The sequence below is a fragment of the Trichosurus vulpecula genome, chromosome 7 (assembly GCF_011100635.1).
Source record: "Trichosurus vulpecula isolate mTriVul1 chromosome 7, mTriVul1.pri, whole genome shotgun sequence".
Taxonomy (NCBI): domain Eukaryota; kingdom Metazoa; phylum Chordata; class Mammalia; order Diprotodontia; family Phalangeridae; genus Trichosurus; species Trichosurus vulpecula.
Window position 1 is genome coordinate 86,300,212 of NC_050579.1, and position 16,762 is coordinate 86,316,973.

General features: G+C 38.6%; 1 protein-coding gene across 1 annotated transcript in view; it reads left to right on the top strand.

Moving 5' to 3' along the window:
- UNC93A (unc-93 homolog A) overlaps nucleotides 1-16,762 on the top strand; it is a 56,215-nt gene that overhangs the window by 10,853 nt on the left and 28,600 nt on the right. The window contains exons 3-4 of the mRNA XM_036765802.1: nucleotides 11,246-11,427; nucleotides 11,878-12,107. Coding sequence (XP_036621697.1) covers nucleotides 11,246-11,427; nucleotides 11,878-12,107 — 412 coding nt within the window. The remainder of the gene's footprint in view (nucleotides 1-11,245; nucleotides 11,428-11,877; nucleotides 12,108-16,762) is intronic.

Below are 16,762 nucleotides of genomic sequence, written 5' to 3' on the forward strand. Positions count from 1 at the left end.
TAGTGTAAAATGAAAAGCACTTATGATGGGCAGGGAGGAGAGATCTGCCTTTCTTGGAAAAAAATTTAAAAGGCTGTTAAATAAAAATATGTGTATGTTTTTAATGTTAAAGGCATTTCAAATTCTTCCATAGAAAAGAGATTGGAAAAAAAAAGAAGAAAAACGAAAAGAGATTGGAAAAGGTGTTACTTTGAGCAGCGATTCTTTGTGGTTTCCCTGAAATCAAAACTCGTTAGCTACTATGTGATCCAGCTAGCATTTTAGCTGACCCCGGGTGCATCCATTGACAATATGGCACCATCTGTGCTTTTCAAGGGGTAGTGTTGTAATGTGCAACATTCACTGGCATTTCTGGTGATGTTTTTGTGCTTTCTAACGTTGTAAACGAATGGGTAGTACAATAACCAACATTTGCATGGTGCTTTAAAGCATTGGACACATCATCTCATTTATGTTTCACAAATCTTTGAAGTAGGAACTACAAGAATCATTGCCGTTTTCCAAGTGAGAGGACTAAAGTTCATACCTTGAGAGGCAACATGGTGTAGTGCAGGGCTGTCCAAAATAGGGCCTGCGGGCCACATGCGGCCCACAGTGCGATTTTATGCGGCCCACATAATTTTCACTAGCAAAAAAATAAAATAACAATTTGCATGGAATGCATATTAGATTTTTTAATTCCATTACTAATAAATAATCTTGTTGATGTTAATTTTCTTTGGTGTTTTTAAGCACTATTACGGACAGAACAAATCGCATGGAATTTTCAGTCGATTCGTGGGATGCGTTCTGTCTGTACCATGCAGACTAGTCAGTATGCACCTACCTTTATACTGTTGTGTTGTTGCTTTGTTGTTTTGTGTTTGCTTTTGCGCACCTTCGCTTGCCGTATTGATGACATGCGTTCCCCCACTTTCTATTAGTGTACCGTATTTTTTATTCTGGGTGCGGCCTTCAAATAATTATTTTATTTTAATGAGGCTCTAAGGTTGGACAGCCCTGGTGTAGTGGATAGGAGACTAGACTTGGAGTTTGGAAGGCCAGAGTTCAAACCCTGCCTCAAATACTTACTAGCTGAATGAGCCAGAGTAAGTCTCTTAAATTTTCGGTGCCTCAGTTCCTCCATACGTAAAAGGAGAGTTCTGGACTCAATGGCCTGTCTGTAAGATTCCTTTCAGCTCTAAAGCTATGATCTTAACACTTGTCCATGGTCACCTGGGATGGGGAATCCCATAGAGGCAGAACATTCTCTACTTACTACGACCTTGCCTGGGACCTAACCCGAAATTCAGTGACAGTGAACTAGGGAGCCAAAAAACTGGCTGCACTCCCTCCTGTTATGTAAAACAAAACAAATAAACCACCCCCACCCCCACACACTCCCGCTCTCCTGCACTACCACCCCCACCCCCCCCACACACACACACAAAGAAAATCAATTTGTCAAAAAGCTCACATACAGTTTCGAATTCATCATCACACATTTTCTACTTTGCTTCTGGGGCTGTGGCTCATTTAAATTTAAAGATTAAAACTACAGATAATGTTGAGTTATAAAAAAAATAATGTTCTGATTTCCTTGAAATGCCTTTCTATTTCAGTTTTTGAAGTTACTATCCTATTTAAGACTTAACAACATAAAACTGGGCATTGATATTTCTTTTTAATAACCATGCCTAAAGTGCCTAATATTCTTTTTTATGCTGTCTAATGTTTCACGGACCAGTGCCAATAGGAAGCATTGTTTGCTGAGGCATTGATGGAGTATGGGAGATTTGGGATTCCCTTTTCTCTGTTCAAATAACAAAGCTTTTCCCCAGGCAGGGGATGATTGGAATTGTGATCCTAGGTCAGGCCTGTGCATAAGTTCAATGGTATCAGAAATTTAGCTCCCCTAAATCTTGAGCTTCCAGTGACAACAGGCTTCAGGAGTTGGGAGATGCCAAGAGGAAGATTTGTAAATTGACTTGGATATAGATTCCAAAGGAGAGGACTGGCTTAACTACAGCATATCTTACTTTGACGCAGCCGTCACTGCCCATCACTCATCCTAGGGGCTCTCAGCCATACCTAATTTAAATCTTCCACAGGAGGTCCACTTGAAGGGGGCCCTCCCTTGAGCTCTCTTGACATTGTATAAGTGTCAAGAAAAGCACTAATAATAAAATAATAATAGCTAGCATTTACATGCTGTGTGCCAGACTTTGTGCTAAGGGCGTTACAAATATCATCTCATGTGATCCTCACGACAACACCATAAGGTATGTGCCGTTATCATTCCCATTTTACAGTTGAGGACATTGAGTCCAACTGAGGGTAAATGACTTACCCAAGATCACGCAGCAAGTTAGCATCATATTTGAGCCCAGGTCTTCCTGACCACGGGCCCAGCACTCTATCCAATGAGACACCCAGCTGCACGAAAGCTATTCCTCTTTGACCCCTTTTTTCTTGTTATGTAAGGAGCCTAACTGCTTCTCAGGCTTCACAGCTCTTGGATGACATCTTTTATGAAGCTTTTGGAGTGCAGTCAATCCTTCCTTGGGAAGATGCTAGAGTCCATTGACAACCATGTGCCTCTCTATTTGTTGCCCTCTGAGTAACCCATGACTTTAATTAGTCAGAAATCCTTAGTCATGTAGTTAAACCAAAGGCATTTTAAAGCTCTAAATGTATTAGGCAGCTATTAACTATTTGCTGAAACCACCAACACCTTCAGACCAGTAAAGCCTAAGGATTTGGGAGGCATGTTTGTATCTTTGCTCTGCAAATGAATCCCTGCCTGACTCATCTTCCTGATCTGTGACATGAGAGGGCTGGATTTCACTAGATGATCTCGATGGGCCCTTCCAGCTCTAAGACCCAATTTAGGACTGACAATCACTAGGCTGAACTAATCAGCACGGCCAGCTTTTTCTTTCTCTTTCTTTCTTTCTTCCTTCCTCCCTCCCTTCCTTCCTCCCTCCCTTCCTTCCTTTCTTCCTTCTTTCCTTCCTTCCTTCCTTCCTTCCTTCCTTCCTTTCTTTCTTTCTTTCTTTCTTTCTATCTTTCTTTCTTTCCTTTCTTCTCTCTTTCTCCCTCTCACCTTCTCTCTCTCTTTCTTTCTTTCCTTCTTTTTTTTTTGGCATTGCACACAATGAACAAGAAGCTTGGATGAATCAGCATGGATAGATCAATTCAGGAAGCCCAACACCACTAAATAAAAAGAAGTTAATGGTGTGATGTCCAAAACAAAAATTCCCAAGTAGAAAAGAGTTTTTGTCATGACCAGAACCATTAATTAAATAGTGGGTATTTTAAATGAACAGCTGCTAAAGCCTTCCCATGTCAGGTTACCATACATCATTTGTATGTATCTTCTACGTATTTATTTATTTACATGTTGGCTCTCTCTTTGGAATGTCAGCCCATTGAGGGTGAGGACTATTTTTTACTTTATTTATTTTGCTATGGCTCAACACAGTACATGGCACATTGCAAGCAATAAATACTTGTTGATTGAACAACCTACAACACTAACTGAAATTATCAAGGGAATATGGAAAGAAAAAGGACTAAAGGAAGATCCTTAAAGAGATGAGATGGAGTTCTATGTACACAGGGTCCCAGGCCTCTTTAAAGAACACAATTTGGAAAGAAGCTTCTAGAATTGTATTTTCAAGTCTTACCAGATTAGATATATGCATAGAGGGGAGGGGAAAGGGCTTGTTCCACTTAAATATATTAATATTGATTCAGTGTCAGTGGGCTCCTTCACACAGAAAATAGAGTTGGCATTTTAAGTTTTGCTTTTACTGATTTAAATCTCTCTTCTCACCCACTTGCAGCAAGATTCAAATGACCAAGGCACACCTTTTTGATTTGTAGCAAAGCTGTGGGTGGTGAAGAAATGCCAATTTAATGAAACACTGCAGGGTTTTCAGTAGCGTACAACAGGATAAGCTCTATAGCTAATCCTCAAGAATAGGAAAACAGTCTCAGGTCTGAACAACTGGCTCTACTCCCAACTCATATAATAAATTTGTTGTTGTTCAATGGCAGCCAACTGTGACCCCTTTTGGGGTTTTCTTGGCAAAGATACTGGGATGATTTGCCATTTCCTTATCCAGCTCATTTTATAGATGAGTAAACTGAGGTAAATAAGGTTAAGTGACTTGCCCAAGGTCACACAGCTACTAAGTGTCTGAGTTCCGATTTGAACTCAGGTCTTCTTGATACCAGGCCTGGAACTCTTATCCACCCCTCGGCCACCTAGCTGCTATAATAAATTAAGTCTCACATATTTCCTCCCAAAAAAAGCAGTATGGCAGAATGAGAACAGTTTGGGAGATGGAATTAACAAAGCTTGTGTTCAAATCAAGGCTGTGAGACGGTGTGACCCTGAGCAGATCCCTTCACTTTGAGCTTTAATTTATTTCCTCATTGGTAAAATCTTATTTGTGTTATGGACTTCAGTGGGTTATGAGTCAGTGCTTAGTAAAATTTAAAGTACTCTGGTCAACATGATTTGTCATTGATTTCTTTTTTCTGTTCCTGATATCCTGCCCAGAGTCTAAACATGATTGCTAGCCTTGTTTGCCTCCATTTATTTCTTTTGGATTGCTTTGAGAAGGCTTGAAGTGCTGTGCCAACATGAGTTATTATTGACTTTTTCTCTTTCTCCCTGGTATTCTGAGAAATCGTTCTCTCTTGTCCAGGATTTTAATTGATCAATAAAACAACAGATGTTTAGTAAGTACCTACTATGCATAAGACACTGTGGAAAATACAGATATAAGAGCCTTCAAAGAGTTTACAACCTAGATGGAGAGATAAGACATATATATATATATATGTAAATATATATATATGCATTAAAAATCCTTAATGGTAAGAGATATAGTACATGTAAGAGCCAAATCTGGAATGGACCATTTTCTATAAAAGTAGGTTTAGCCAACATAAACAGCTTTCTTATAAGGAAGAGGCTAAAAGAGCCCAGAACCTGTCTTAACCAGCAGACATTTGATATTCATTCTAAACACAGATACATGGAAGCCAAGGGCAGCACTCTCCTAAAAGATAAATTCCATTTGCAAAATTTTACAGCTTAATAAGATAACAGAACATAGGTTAGAACCAGGTTTCAAGAGGCGCTAAACAACGGTTTATGGAGATTGAATTTTATCATCCACTCAGTAGGAAACCATTTAAGATTATCAAATGGGGAATAGACAGAAAAGAGACTCATGGTTTTAGAGTAGAAAGGGACCTTGTAGATCATTTAGTCCAATCCCATCATCTTATAGGTGACAAAACAAAGACCTAGAAAGGTAATAAATAATAGGTAATAAACAGTAGAGCTGAGATTCCAGCTGAAGTGTTTGGACTCCAAGTCCCATATGATTCCCTCTATACTAAAACCTGCTTCTCCGTGTTTACAGTGATTAATCAGGCAATGTTTTGCCAGGCAAATTGGAGTGGGGAGAGGCTGATGACAAGAATAAAAGAATTCTTTATAGTAGCTTTAGTTTGAGATGATAAAGGGCTAATTCAGGACGGAGGCGGTGGTATTGAAAAGGAAGAGAGAGATGATGATGTTCATTTGTTTCAATCATGACTGATTCGTCATGATCCCATTTAGGGTTTTCTTGGCAAAGATACTAGAATGAGGGGTGGCTGGGTGGCACAGTGAACAAAGCACCAGCCGTGGAATCAGAAGGACCTGAGTTCAAATCTGGTCTCAGACACTTAACACTTACTGACTATGCGACCTTGGGCAAGTCACTTAACCCCAATTGTCTCACCTCTCACCCTCCAAAAAAGAAATACTAGAGTGATTTGCTATTTCCTTCTCCAGTTCATTTTATAGATGAAGAAACTGGGGCAAACAGGGTAAAGTGACTAACCCAGAGTCACACAACTAGTAAGTGTCTGAGGCCAAATTTGAACTCAGGTCTTCCTGACTTCAAGCCAGGTGCTCTATCCACTGCCCCATCTAGCTGCCCCAGATTAGAGATAACATGAAGGAAATATTGACAGGATTTAGTGACTGAGTACGGAGAGAGAGCAAAAGGAACGAGAAACAGATGACTGATCGGGATAATGATGGAAAAGTGCAGTCAGTTTTGGTGGGGAAAGTGATGAAATCAGTCTTGAACTCAATTAATTTGAGGAAAGAGCATAAACTGAAGTGATACAGCAAGAGGAAATACAGAAGGGTCCTTGTGGAGTAGAAGTGAAGTCAGGAGTGTGCTCAAGGTCTCAGAAGCATTGTGGACAAAGGGAGAAGAATTGAAGGTCAAGGACAGCATCATAGAGATGGGGGCAGGTGAAGTAAGTAGTCCAAATAAAAGGAAGGATAAATAAAAAAGGAAACTTTGGAAAGGCACAAGGAAAACTTAGAGCATGTGGTATCTCCAAAACTAAACTGGAATAGAGTTTCAAGAAGCCAGGAGCAGATAAAAAAGAGAGTATCTATGCAAATTTGGTACAAATCATGGTATCTCTGCGTGAATTTTCAAATTTTTAAAAATTTTAATATATTTTTCCCTAATTAACTGTAAAAACAATTTGAGTTCCAAACTCTCTCCCTCCCCTCCCCCATATCAAGAAAGCAAGCATTTTGATATGGGTTATACACGTGTAGTCATCTTGTGTGAATTTTTGAAAGGACTTGGAAGCCCTTTCAATGTATAGGTCGAATAAGTGATAAATTCTGGTAACAGGATTGGGGAGAAAGAATGCCTTTTATTTGGATGCATTCAGCATCTTCACTAGAACTTGGCCGATGGTCAGGGCACAGAGGAGAGTTCTTTTGCCCTTTGGTACATTACTTTTGCATGGGTCCTGAAATTCTGATGTTACATCAGTTTCTCAGCTCTCCAAAATGGTATTGGCTGGGAGCAAACTAAGAGTGGGATAGATCTGGCAAGGTGCTGTAGAACAATTCTGCCATTGTCTTCACAAATTTCCTCCTCGCGTCACTCAAGGATGAGTTACTTCATATCAGGCATTTAGGTTGGCTTTGAAGGTTTGAGGCCAGGTGTTACTCCTCTTGGCATCCTCAATGTCCTCCATTGAAGGCTCTCACGTTTTGATTGGTTTAAAAAAACAGCTGGGGGAATTGCTGTCAGATGGAGATGGTGGTGCTGAACCAGGGTAGTTGAACTTTTCCTCAAACAAGGCTAGCTAACACACCAGAGCATTTAGTACGTGAATCAGTGAATATCGATTTTGTTCTATGAAAATATAACACTATAAAAAAAAGAAAATATAACACTATTAAATAACAGTATGAAATCATTAATCATTTCATTTAATCAATCGATCAGTCAACAGGTATTTTGTACCAATTATGTGTCAGGCACTGGGTTAGGCACCTGAGATATAAAGACAGAAGTAAACTAGTCCCCGCCTCCAAGGATCTTACATTCTAAGAGGGAAAACAACACACACACACACACACACACACACACACACATACACACGTAGGTATATACAGAACACACAGAAAGCAAACACAAGGTAACCTTGGTAACCTTAGTTGGGGAGGCCCTAAAAAATTGGAGGATGTGGACAGGGAAACAACTCATACAGATAGAGATGGTTGATCTGTCTTGAAGGAAGACTGGGATTCCAAGAGATGGAGGTGAAGAGGGAGACCATTCTGGGGATGGAGAAAAGTTATTGCAAAGGTTACAGAGATAGGGTGTCATATGTGAGAAACAGTAATAAGGCCACTATGACCGAAATGTCTATAGAGTACGTGAAGGGGAGAAATATGTAATAAGACTAGAGTGGTCAGATGGGGCCAGATGGTGAAGAGCATTAAATGCCAAAACAAAGAGTTCATACTTTATTCTAGAGATGATTAGGGGTGTGTGTGTGTGTGTGTGTGTGTGTGTGTGTGTGTGTGAGAGAGAGAGAGAGAGAGAGAGAGAGAGAGAGAGAGAGAGAGAGAGAGGGAGGGAGAGGGAGAGAGAGAGAGATGGTCAGACCTAAAGGTTAGAATATCACTTTGGTATCTGAATGGAGGATAGATTGGAGGAGGGAGAGACTTGAGACAAGGAAACCAAATACAAGGCTTCTGTAATGGACTAATCCAGAGGTTCCCAAACTTATTTAGCCTACCACTCCCTTTTCAAAAAAAAAATTACCTGGAATCTCCCTGGAAATTTTTCTTTAACCATTTAATGATCTTTTTTTTTTAAATTTGCTTCATTTCAAAAATATATAATTTTTTGTAAAATGATATGCATCTTAAATTTAATAATTTGTTGTAAATTTGCGGGTTTTTTTCCTGCATTGAAATTTTGATGATGCGATATTGCATCATGTAACCACATAGTATTGCAAACAAGTCATTACATGCACATATTCCTGCTGATGCATAATGGACTTCCCAACAATGTGCGACAAATGCATTGGTCTGCCCACACTCACTAGTTAAGACCTGTCAATGGACTTGACCACTAATGGGTTATAACTTGCATTTTGTATGTTTATTTGGAAAATAATGTAATCACCATGTCTTTAATTGTTACACAATAAGTGAAACATGTATGAACAATTTTTCTGAATTTTCTTCTCTCCTTTCCTTATGCTTCCATTGCTCCCTTATTTTTACTCAATGACCCCCAAATTGCACCCAAGGCTACTACTGCTCCCCTGAATTGTTCCAGTGCTCCTCAAGGGGTAGCATCACCCACACTGGGAACCTATGGTCTAATCAATCAGTGTTGAGAACCTGAACTAGGGTGGTTATTGTTTGAGTAGAGAGAAGGGATAGATGTGAGTGAGAGATGTTGTGGGGGTTAGAAACAAGATAATCTGGCAACTGATTGGATATGTATGTGAGATGAGCACAAATGAGGAGTCAAAGATGGTACTAAAGTCATGATACTGGATAACTGGAAGAAGAGTAGAGTCATTGACAGAGATAGGGAAATTTAGGATGGATTTATGGGAAAAGATGATTTCTGATTTGGGCATGTTTGAGATATGTCCTATAGGACAATCATTTTGATATGTCCAATTGGCAGTTGAAGAGGTATAACTGGAGCTCGGGAGACAAAGGTATTGGAGTAATTAGAGACAATAAATGAGCCCATGGGAATTCATAAAGACCTAAATGAGACAATAGAGAAAGAAAAGAGAAAAGGGGCAAGAACTGAGCCTTGGGGCTTGCCTACAGTTAATGGGTACAATGTGAATGATCTAGCAAAGAACGCTGAGGACAAGTCCAGTGAGCAGGAGAAAGAAACTAAGAAAGAATATTCTCACAACAAGAGGGGAGAATACAAAAAGACAAAGAAATCAATATTTTCAAATGCTTCAGAGAAGTCAAGAAGGATGAGGATTGAGAAAAAGACCAGTAGATCTGGTCATTAAGAGATCACTTCTATTTTTGAAGAGAGCTGTTTCAGTTGAGGAATGAGCTTAGTAGCCTGGCTATACAGCAGGTTTAGAAGCCAGTGAGAGGAGCAGAAGTTAAGGCAAGAGAAGAGGCCTGAGTTTTAAGCTAAGGGAAATAAATATAGAAATGCTATAAGGAACAAAATTTAGAAGTACGATGTGACCGTTTCTTTATGTTCAATTAATCATTGTTACTTAGCTTGGATTTACTTGCTATTTTCTCTACTTGCCACATGCTGAATCTATTCCTAATTCTGCTCACTGATGATATTGCTTTGGAAATTAAAACCTGGATCTGGACATTCATATTTCACTTCATGGGCATGAAACCTCTTCTCTCTTTGCTTAAAGTTTGAGAGAAACATGTTAATTTGCTTCTTGCCTGGTCTAGTTTCTTATTTAGAATCTGTGTGGGGGCAACTTTTATGTGGGTATCTGTTCTCTGGGTGGATTTTCAAAACATTTTGTCAAACAATCTTTTTTCTTGAGTTTTAAGTCAAAAAAGAGGGAGAAAAAAAACCATGTTGGATTTTTTTTGTCCATACAAACTTTCTAATAACCTTATGACTACATCCTACAATCAGGTTATGGTTTCTTTGGTGTGCAACCAGAATAATCATGCATTCCTTTTATGAAGGAAAAATGGTTCATGTTGGACTTATTTTACTAATTAATATTAAAGGTTATTCATTACTTCCCTCAATAGCTTTTGTAGGTTTTCCCCTACCCTTCACTAAATTTGTAAATGGAGCTTTTTTCTTTTCCCCTTCAGAGAATTTTAAAGCTATTTTAGTATGAAGGTACAGATTTTTTTTTGAAAATTGTTATTGTTCAGTTCATATCACTTTAAATTCCAAAGACGTCTCTCTTCTTTCAACCAAGTCTGATATCATAGGTAGGCTTCCACTTCAATAGGGAAGAGAGGGAGGTGCATCCTTGTACCTTTGTCTAAGCTAAGCTTAGCTGTGGTCATTTCACAGCATTTGGCTTTGATTTTTGTTTTTCTTTCCATTTACATTGTTGTAGTCATTTTGCGTATTGTTTTCTTGGCTCTGTTCAACTTAGTTTGCATGACATTCTATGCCCTCTCATGGTTTTCTTCTTTTTCATTATTTTATTTATAGAGTAATCATATTCCAACACATTCATGTACCACAATTATGATAGTCATTTAGGAGGGCATCTACTTTGTTTCAAATTCGTTACTACTACAAAAAAGTGATGGTATAAAGTTTTGATGTTTTTTTCTTTATACCTCCTCATGGAATTTGAGAGATGGCACTTGTCATACCACTCACTTCCTGTCAGAGAGCTGATGATTTTGAAATACAGAGAGAGATATATTTATTTTCGGTCATAGCCAAATTGAGAATTTGTTTTGTTGAACTATTTATATGCTCAGGGTTTTCTTTTTCTTTTCTTCCTTCCTTCCTTCCTTTCTTTCTTTCTTCCTTCCTTCCTTCCTTCCTTCCTTCCTTCCCTTTGTTTCTTCCTTCCTTCCTTTCTTCCTTCCTTTGTTTCTTCCTTCCTTTCTTCTTCCCTCCCTCTCCTTCCTTCCTTCTTTCCTTCCTTCCTTTCTCCTTCCCTCTCTCCCTCTGTCCCTCCTTCCTTCCTTCCTCTCTTTCTTTCTCTCTGCTGATGTATGTAGATGCCATGGGAAGGATGGATTACAAGTGAATTTAAAATAAAAAAATAAATTTATTTCTACAAAGAGGAAAAAAGAGATGGTTTTTGTTTGAATATTCAAAGTTTTTCAGCGAAAAAAAAAACCAGAACCACTGAATGATCTTTTCTTTTGTACCTCTCTTGAATTCATGTAACTAACTTTGTTTTTTATTTGTTTTCACAGAGCAGCCTTAATTATCAGGAAGGACTAGGGGTGGCTACACTGAGTGTTGTCTATGGATCCCTCATCCTGTCTTCCATGTTCCTTCCTCCAATGCTTATTAAGAAATTTGGCTGCAAGTGGACCATTACAGCCTCCATGTGCTGCTATGTTGCATTCTCTCTGGGAAACTTCTATGCCAGCTGGTATACCTCCTCTTCTCTCTTCTAGTAAAAGCCCCGACCTTCAGCCGACTGTGTCCTGTTACACACTAGGTATAGGGCAAATAAGGAGAGAAGTCAGCAAAGGGAGATTCCAGAAAAGATCAATTGGCCAATAGTATCCTTGCTCCTCATACTATAGCAGCATCACACAACATTCCAGCCGAGGAGGCTCGGGCTTTCTTACCATTTCAGCACCTTCAAATTGTTTGAAATATCTGGCAACCATCTACTGAACTTTTCAGCACCAGAATTCCCTGGCACTTAATGCCTTCTCTACCCATGTACCTCAGCTAAAAAGTATGTTGCTCACCCATTCATTTCTTTAAGTGTGATGGTGAGTGGTGTGTCTTTCTCCATCATTTCTCTCCAAAAATCAATGAAAAGAAAGAACATGCCATTTTATGTTGACCAACTGAGATTCTGTCTTTGTAGGTACACTTTGATCCCCACCTCCATAATCCTGGGTCTAGGAGGAGCCCCACTGTGGTCAGCCAAATGCACTTACCTTACAATTAGTGGAAATATGTATGCACAGAAGACGGGAAAACTTGGGAAAGATGTCATCAACCAGTATTTTGGAATCTTTTTTCTCATATTTCAGTCCTCTGGTGTCTGGGGAAATTTGATTTCATCTCTGGTGCTTCAGCAAGAGTCTACCAAAGGTAAATGAAGCTGGCTGAAATACTGCTCAAAGAGTGGTGTAATTTCTGTGGTAATGAGCTAGAAAAATATGTTGATTCAGTCTTTAAAAAATAATTTTATCTTTAATTAGTAAATGTTTATTTTCTCTACCTCTCCCACTCCTTCTCCTAGTTAATAAAACAAGAAAAATTAAAACCATTGTAATAAATATTAATTCATAAATATTGTAATAAAAATTCATTCATTGTCAAGCAAAGCAAATTCCCTTACTGGCCATGTCCAAAAATGTATGCTTCAATCTCAATTTTGAATCCATTCCCTCTCTGTCAGAAGGTGTGTAACATGCTTCATCTTCAGTCTTCATACAGGTTTCATAGTGGCCTTGCTGGGTCAAAGGATATTTGTAGTTTAGGGACTTTGGGTGCATGGTTCCAATGACTTTTCAGAATGCCTGGGCCAATTCTCAACACTGCCAATCATGGATTAGTATGTTTGTTTTCCTTTAGTCCCTCCAACGTTTATCATTTCTATTTGTGTTGCTTTTGCCAATCTGGGGGCTATAAGGTGCTTTACTTCTCATTTGTCTGATTATTAGTGATTTCGGAGCATTCATATGGTTGTTGATAGCTTGGATTTCTTCCTTTGAAAAGTGCTTGCTCATATCCTTTGATCATTTAGTTACTGGAGAACTGCTGATTTAGCCCAAGGATGTTTCTTTATTCCTTTTGCAATCTATGTTGAGAGAGCACAATATGACATGTAATCAACTTTGCAGGATTATTTACTCATTGTTTGCCCTTTCAGACTTTCTACATAATACAAAATTAGCTTGACTTTCTTCCCCCGCCCACCACAAACTCAGTCAATCACCCTGGTTTTCTACTAGGTTTAAAGGTCACATAGTCATAATAATTCAAGTTAACTGTGTATTTTATCAGATGTTCTGGGAACCAGAGACTGCCAATTGCCTTGGAGACTAACACGTTGACTCATCCAGGATCAAAGTTTCTCTTTGCACGTATTCTCTTACTACACCCATCCATTTGTAAGTGCCTTTGGGCACAGGTAGATACAAAACTGTTTTGCATGATGGTTTTCATACTCATTTGCCTTTAGTAAAGAATAAATGCTGAAAATTCAAAGATCAAATGAAAGACAATTCTTTCATTAATAATAGCTCAAATTTATATAGTGCTTTACCATTTATAAAACTAACCCTCAAAGCGAGGCAGCAGGCCACCTTGCTCTGTTTTCCGTTTCCACCACCACCATGCCCTTACCAATGGAAAAAGTATCTAATGAACATGTCTTTCATAGTCTACCAGTATTCAATGCAACAGTTCCAACATCTATTTCCTATGATTGCCAATAACACCCTCAACCATTCTCATAACCTCAGTGTCATCCTTGATTCCTCACTCTCATTCATCCCAATATCAAAATCCTGTCAGTTAGTAAGTCAACAAGTATGAAGAAGTGTTTACTACGTGCCAGACACTGTGAATACCAATAAGAATAAAAACATGGTTCTTCTTTCAAGGAAGCTCATCTAATGCGAGAGACAACATACAAATAACTATGCATGTAAAAGATCATTTAAATGTAAAGGAACCTCCAATGAGAAGGCGTTGCTTCAATTTTTACCTGGCCTATTGAATGGGTGTTGGCTCAGACAAAATGGGACCTGGGAAAGACTTTAACTTATAAAGGCCATGGTCTCCCACTGCATCTGAGGCCTTCACGAGTAGTCTTGACCTGTGTCTTGCCACTGGACTCTAATGACTCTGGAGGAGAGCATGAGGCTGATGACTTCGCACAGCTCTGCTTCACTCAAATACAATTCACTTGCAAGTCAAGACATTGCCCTCCTGATGTCATTGATCCTCTTCAAGAATGAAGGACAAACGACAACAACAATTGGGGAGAAAGGAGGAATGGTAAAATCCTCCTGTAGAAGATGAGATTTAAGCTGAGGTTTGAAGGAAGCCGGGGAAATTAGGAGGAAGGTATGGAAGGGGAGCATTGCAAGGCTGCAGGATTCCAGTGCAAATGTACAGTTGGGAGGTGGAGCGTCCGATTTGAAGAAGAGCAAGTAGACCAATGTAGCTGAATTGCAGAGCGCATAGACAAGATTAAAATATAAGAAGACCAGAAAAGTTATCCAGTTATTACTTTTCCCATTGATGAATAAGGAGACTAAATCTCAAAGAGTTTAATGACTTACTCAGAGTCACCGAACTAGGAAGTGACATAGGTAGGAGGTGAATCCAAATCTCCTGGATCTCATCCCTCAACACTTTCCAGATTGGCTTCTGGATCCTGCACTCTACTAAAACTCTTCTTTCCAAGCTTTCTCGTGACCTCCAAGTTGTATAATCCAGTTACTTCTTTTTCAGGAGTCTCATCCTTTTTTTACTTTTCTATAGCATTTGGCTTCTCTTAATTCTTAATCCTCTCTCTTCTCATGACTTCTTCCATACTGTGCTCTCCTGGTTCTCTTCTAGATGTTGAATTTATCTTTCTTGGTTGACTTTGTTGGGCATGTGAGAGTAAGAGAGTAAGCTTTCTTTGAGGAGTTCAAGTTACCTGGAGCAGCTGAACTCCATCCTAGGGCACCAAAAGTGCTGGTAAAAGTGATCACAGGTGACCCACTGCTGGTGATCTTTGAAAGATAATGAAGAATGGGAGAAATGCCAAGCGATTGGTGGACAAAATTTGACTCCATTTTTACCAAAAGAAAGAGAATGTATACTAATAGGCTAATGAGTTTCAATTTGATTCCTGGCAAAATTCTATGACATATTATTAAAAGAATGATTAATGTACATGTAGAATGACCCAGAACGGTTTCATAAGGAACATGATCATGCCACATTCTGCTTAGCTCCTTTTCCAATATGTTTATTAAGGTGTATGATCAGGGAAATGTTATAGATCAGTGGCTCAAATAGAAACAGGGCCACTAATCTATATATAAGGATTCCTACAGGTAGCATTTTGGCTTAGAAAATTACATATCTGCCTCACTTAAATCCAATTCATGCTCAAATCAAGACATCACTCTTCTGATGTCATTGGTCCTCTTTAAGAATGAAGTACAAACATCAACAATGATTATCTATGTTCCATTGTATTTTTATTTATTTTTTAAAAATATTTCCAAATTACATTTTAATCCAATTTGTCCTACTCTTAGGAGTGTTGCATTGCAACCCATTGACTGTGTGCATCTCCACTGTATTATCTCCACTGTAGATAATGTTGGCTTAGATTTTAGCACCAAATTTGACTAAGTCTGTCATAAGATATTTGTGGGGAAAGTGAATAGATGTTATATAGATGACAATACAAATATGTGAATCTGGTCAATGGTTGAATGGCCAGAACCAGAGAGTAGTCATTAGTGGGTCTATATTAATTGGGAAGGTCTTGAGGGTACCTCAGAGATCTGAACTTAGTGTTGTAACATTTGACATTTTATCCCTGACTTGGAAAAAGGGTTAAATGGTATCTTTGTCCTTGTGCAGATGGCACAAATTTTGTATGGATAACAAATGCGCTGGATAAATGGTCAGCATTCAGAAAAATCTGGGCTGTAAGAAAATTGGGCCAAAAAGAAATGAAATATGGTAAAGAATATATGTGAAACCTCACATTTAGGTTAAAAATAATCAACTTCACAAGTACAAGACAGGACAGGCATTTTGTTAGAAAAAATCTGTGAATTTTAGTGGATTTCATAGTTAATATGAATTAGTGGTGTGGTCAAGAAAGCCACATGATCTTGGAGATGGATTCTAGTCCATTATCCACACTGGCTCCCTATGTATCTATGATGAAATATAAACTTTTTGTTTAGCTTTTAAAGTCCTTTAAAACTTAGCCCCAATCTTGCAGCCTTAATATATATTGCTTTCCTCTTCTGCATTCTATAATCCAGCCTAACTGGCTTTCTTCCTGTGTTCGTATATAACCCTCCAACTTCTGTCTCCATGGCTCTGCATGTCCCATGCTGGGAATTCCTTCCCTCTTCATCTCTGTGTCATAAAATCATGTGTTAAAAGAAAACTTTCAACATGAAGCCTTTCCTAAGCCCCCAACTGCTAGGGCCCTCTTTCACAAACTGTCATCTATTTATCCAACTTGTATTTATTGTATTTATTTTGTACATACTTACAGATGTTCTTGTCTCCTTCTTTAGAGTGTGAGTTCCTTGAGAGTTGAGATAATTTCATTCATTTCAAAGGTATTTGTACCTCTAGTTACCAACACAATGACTGGTATATTGTACAGGTTTAATTGGTTGATTGAGAAAGGCAAGTATTCAGGATTAAGGATGTGATACATTTTCTACTCTGGTCAGACCACATATGAGGCATTGAACTTATTTGGAGGTACCATATTTTAGGGAGGATAGTTATCATCTGGAGATAATAAATTTATTGAGCAAGTAGAATGGAAAAGGACTTCGAGTTAGTCATATGAGTATAAGGTGAAGGAACTAGGAATGTTTCTTCATAGGAAAGAGAAGCATAGCTGTCTTCTTCAAGTTTTTGAGGGGTTGGCACATAGAGGAGGGATTAGATGTTTTTTTAATTGTCAACAGAGGGAAGAATTAGCTGAATGGACAAAAGTTGGCACAGGCAAATTCAGGCTTAATGTAAAGAAAAATTTC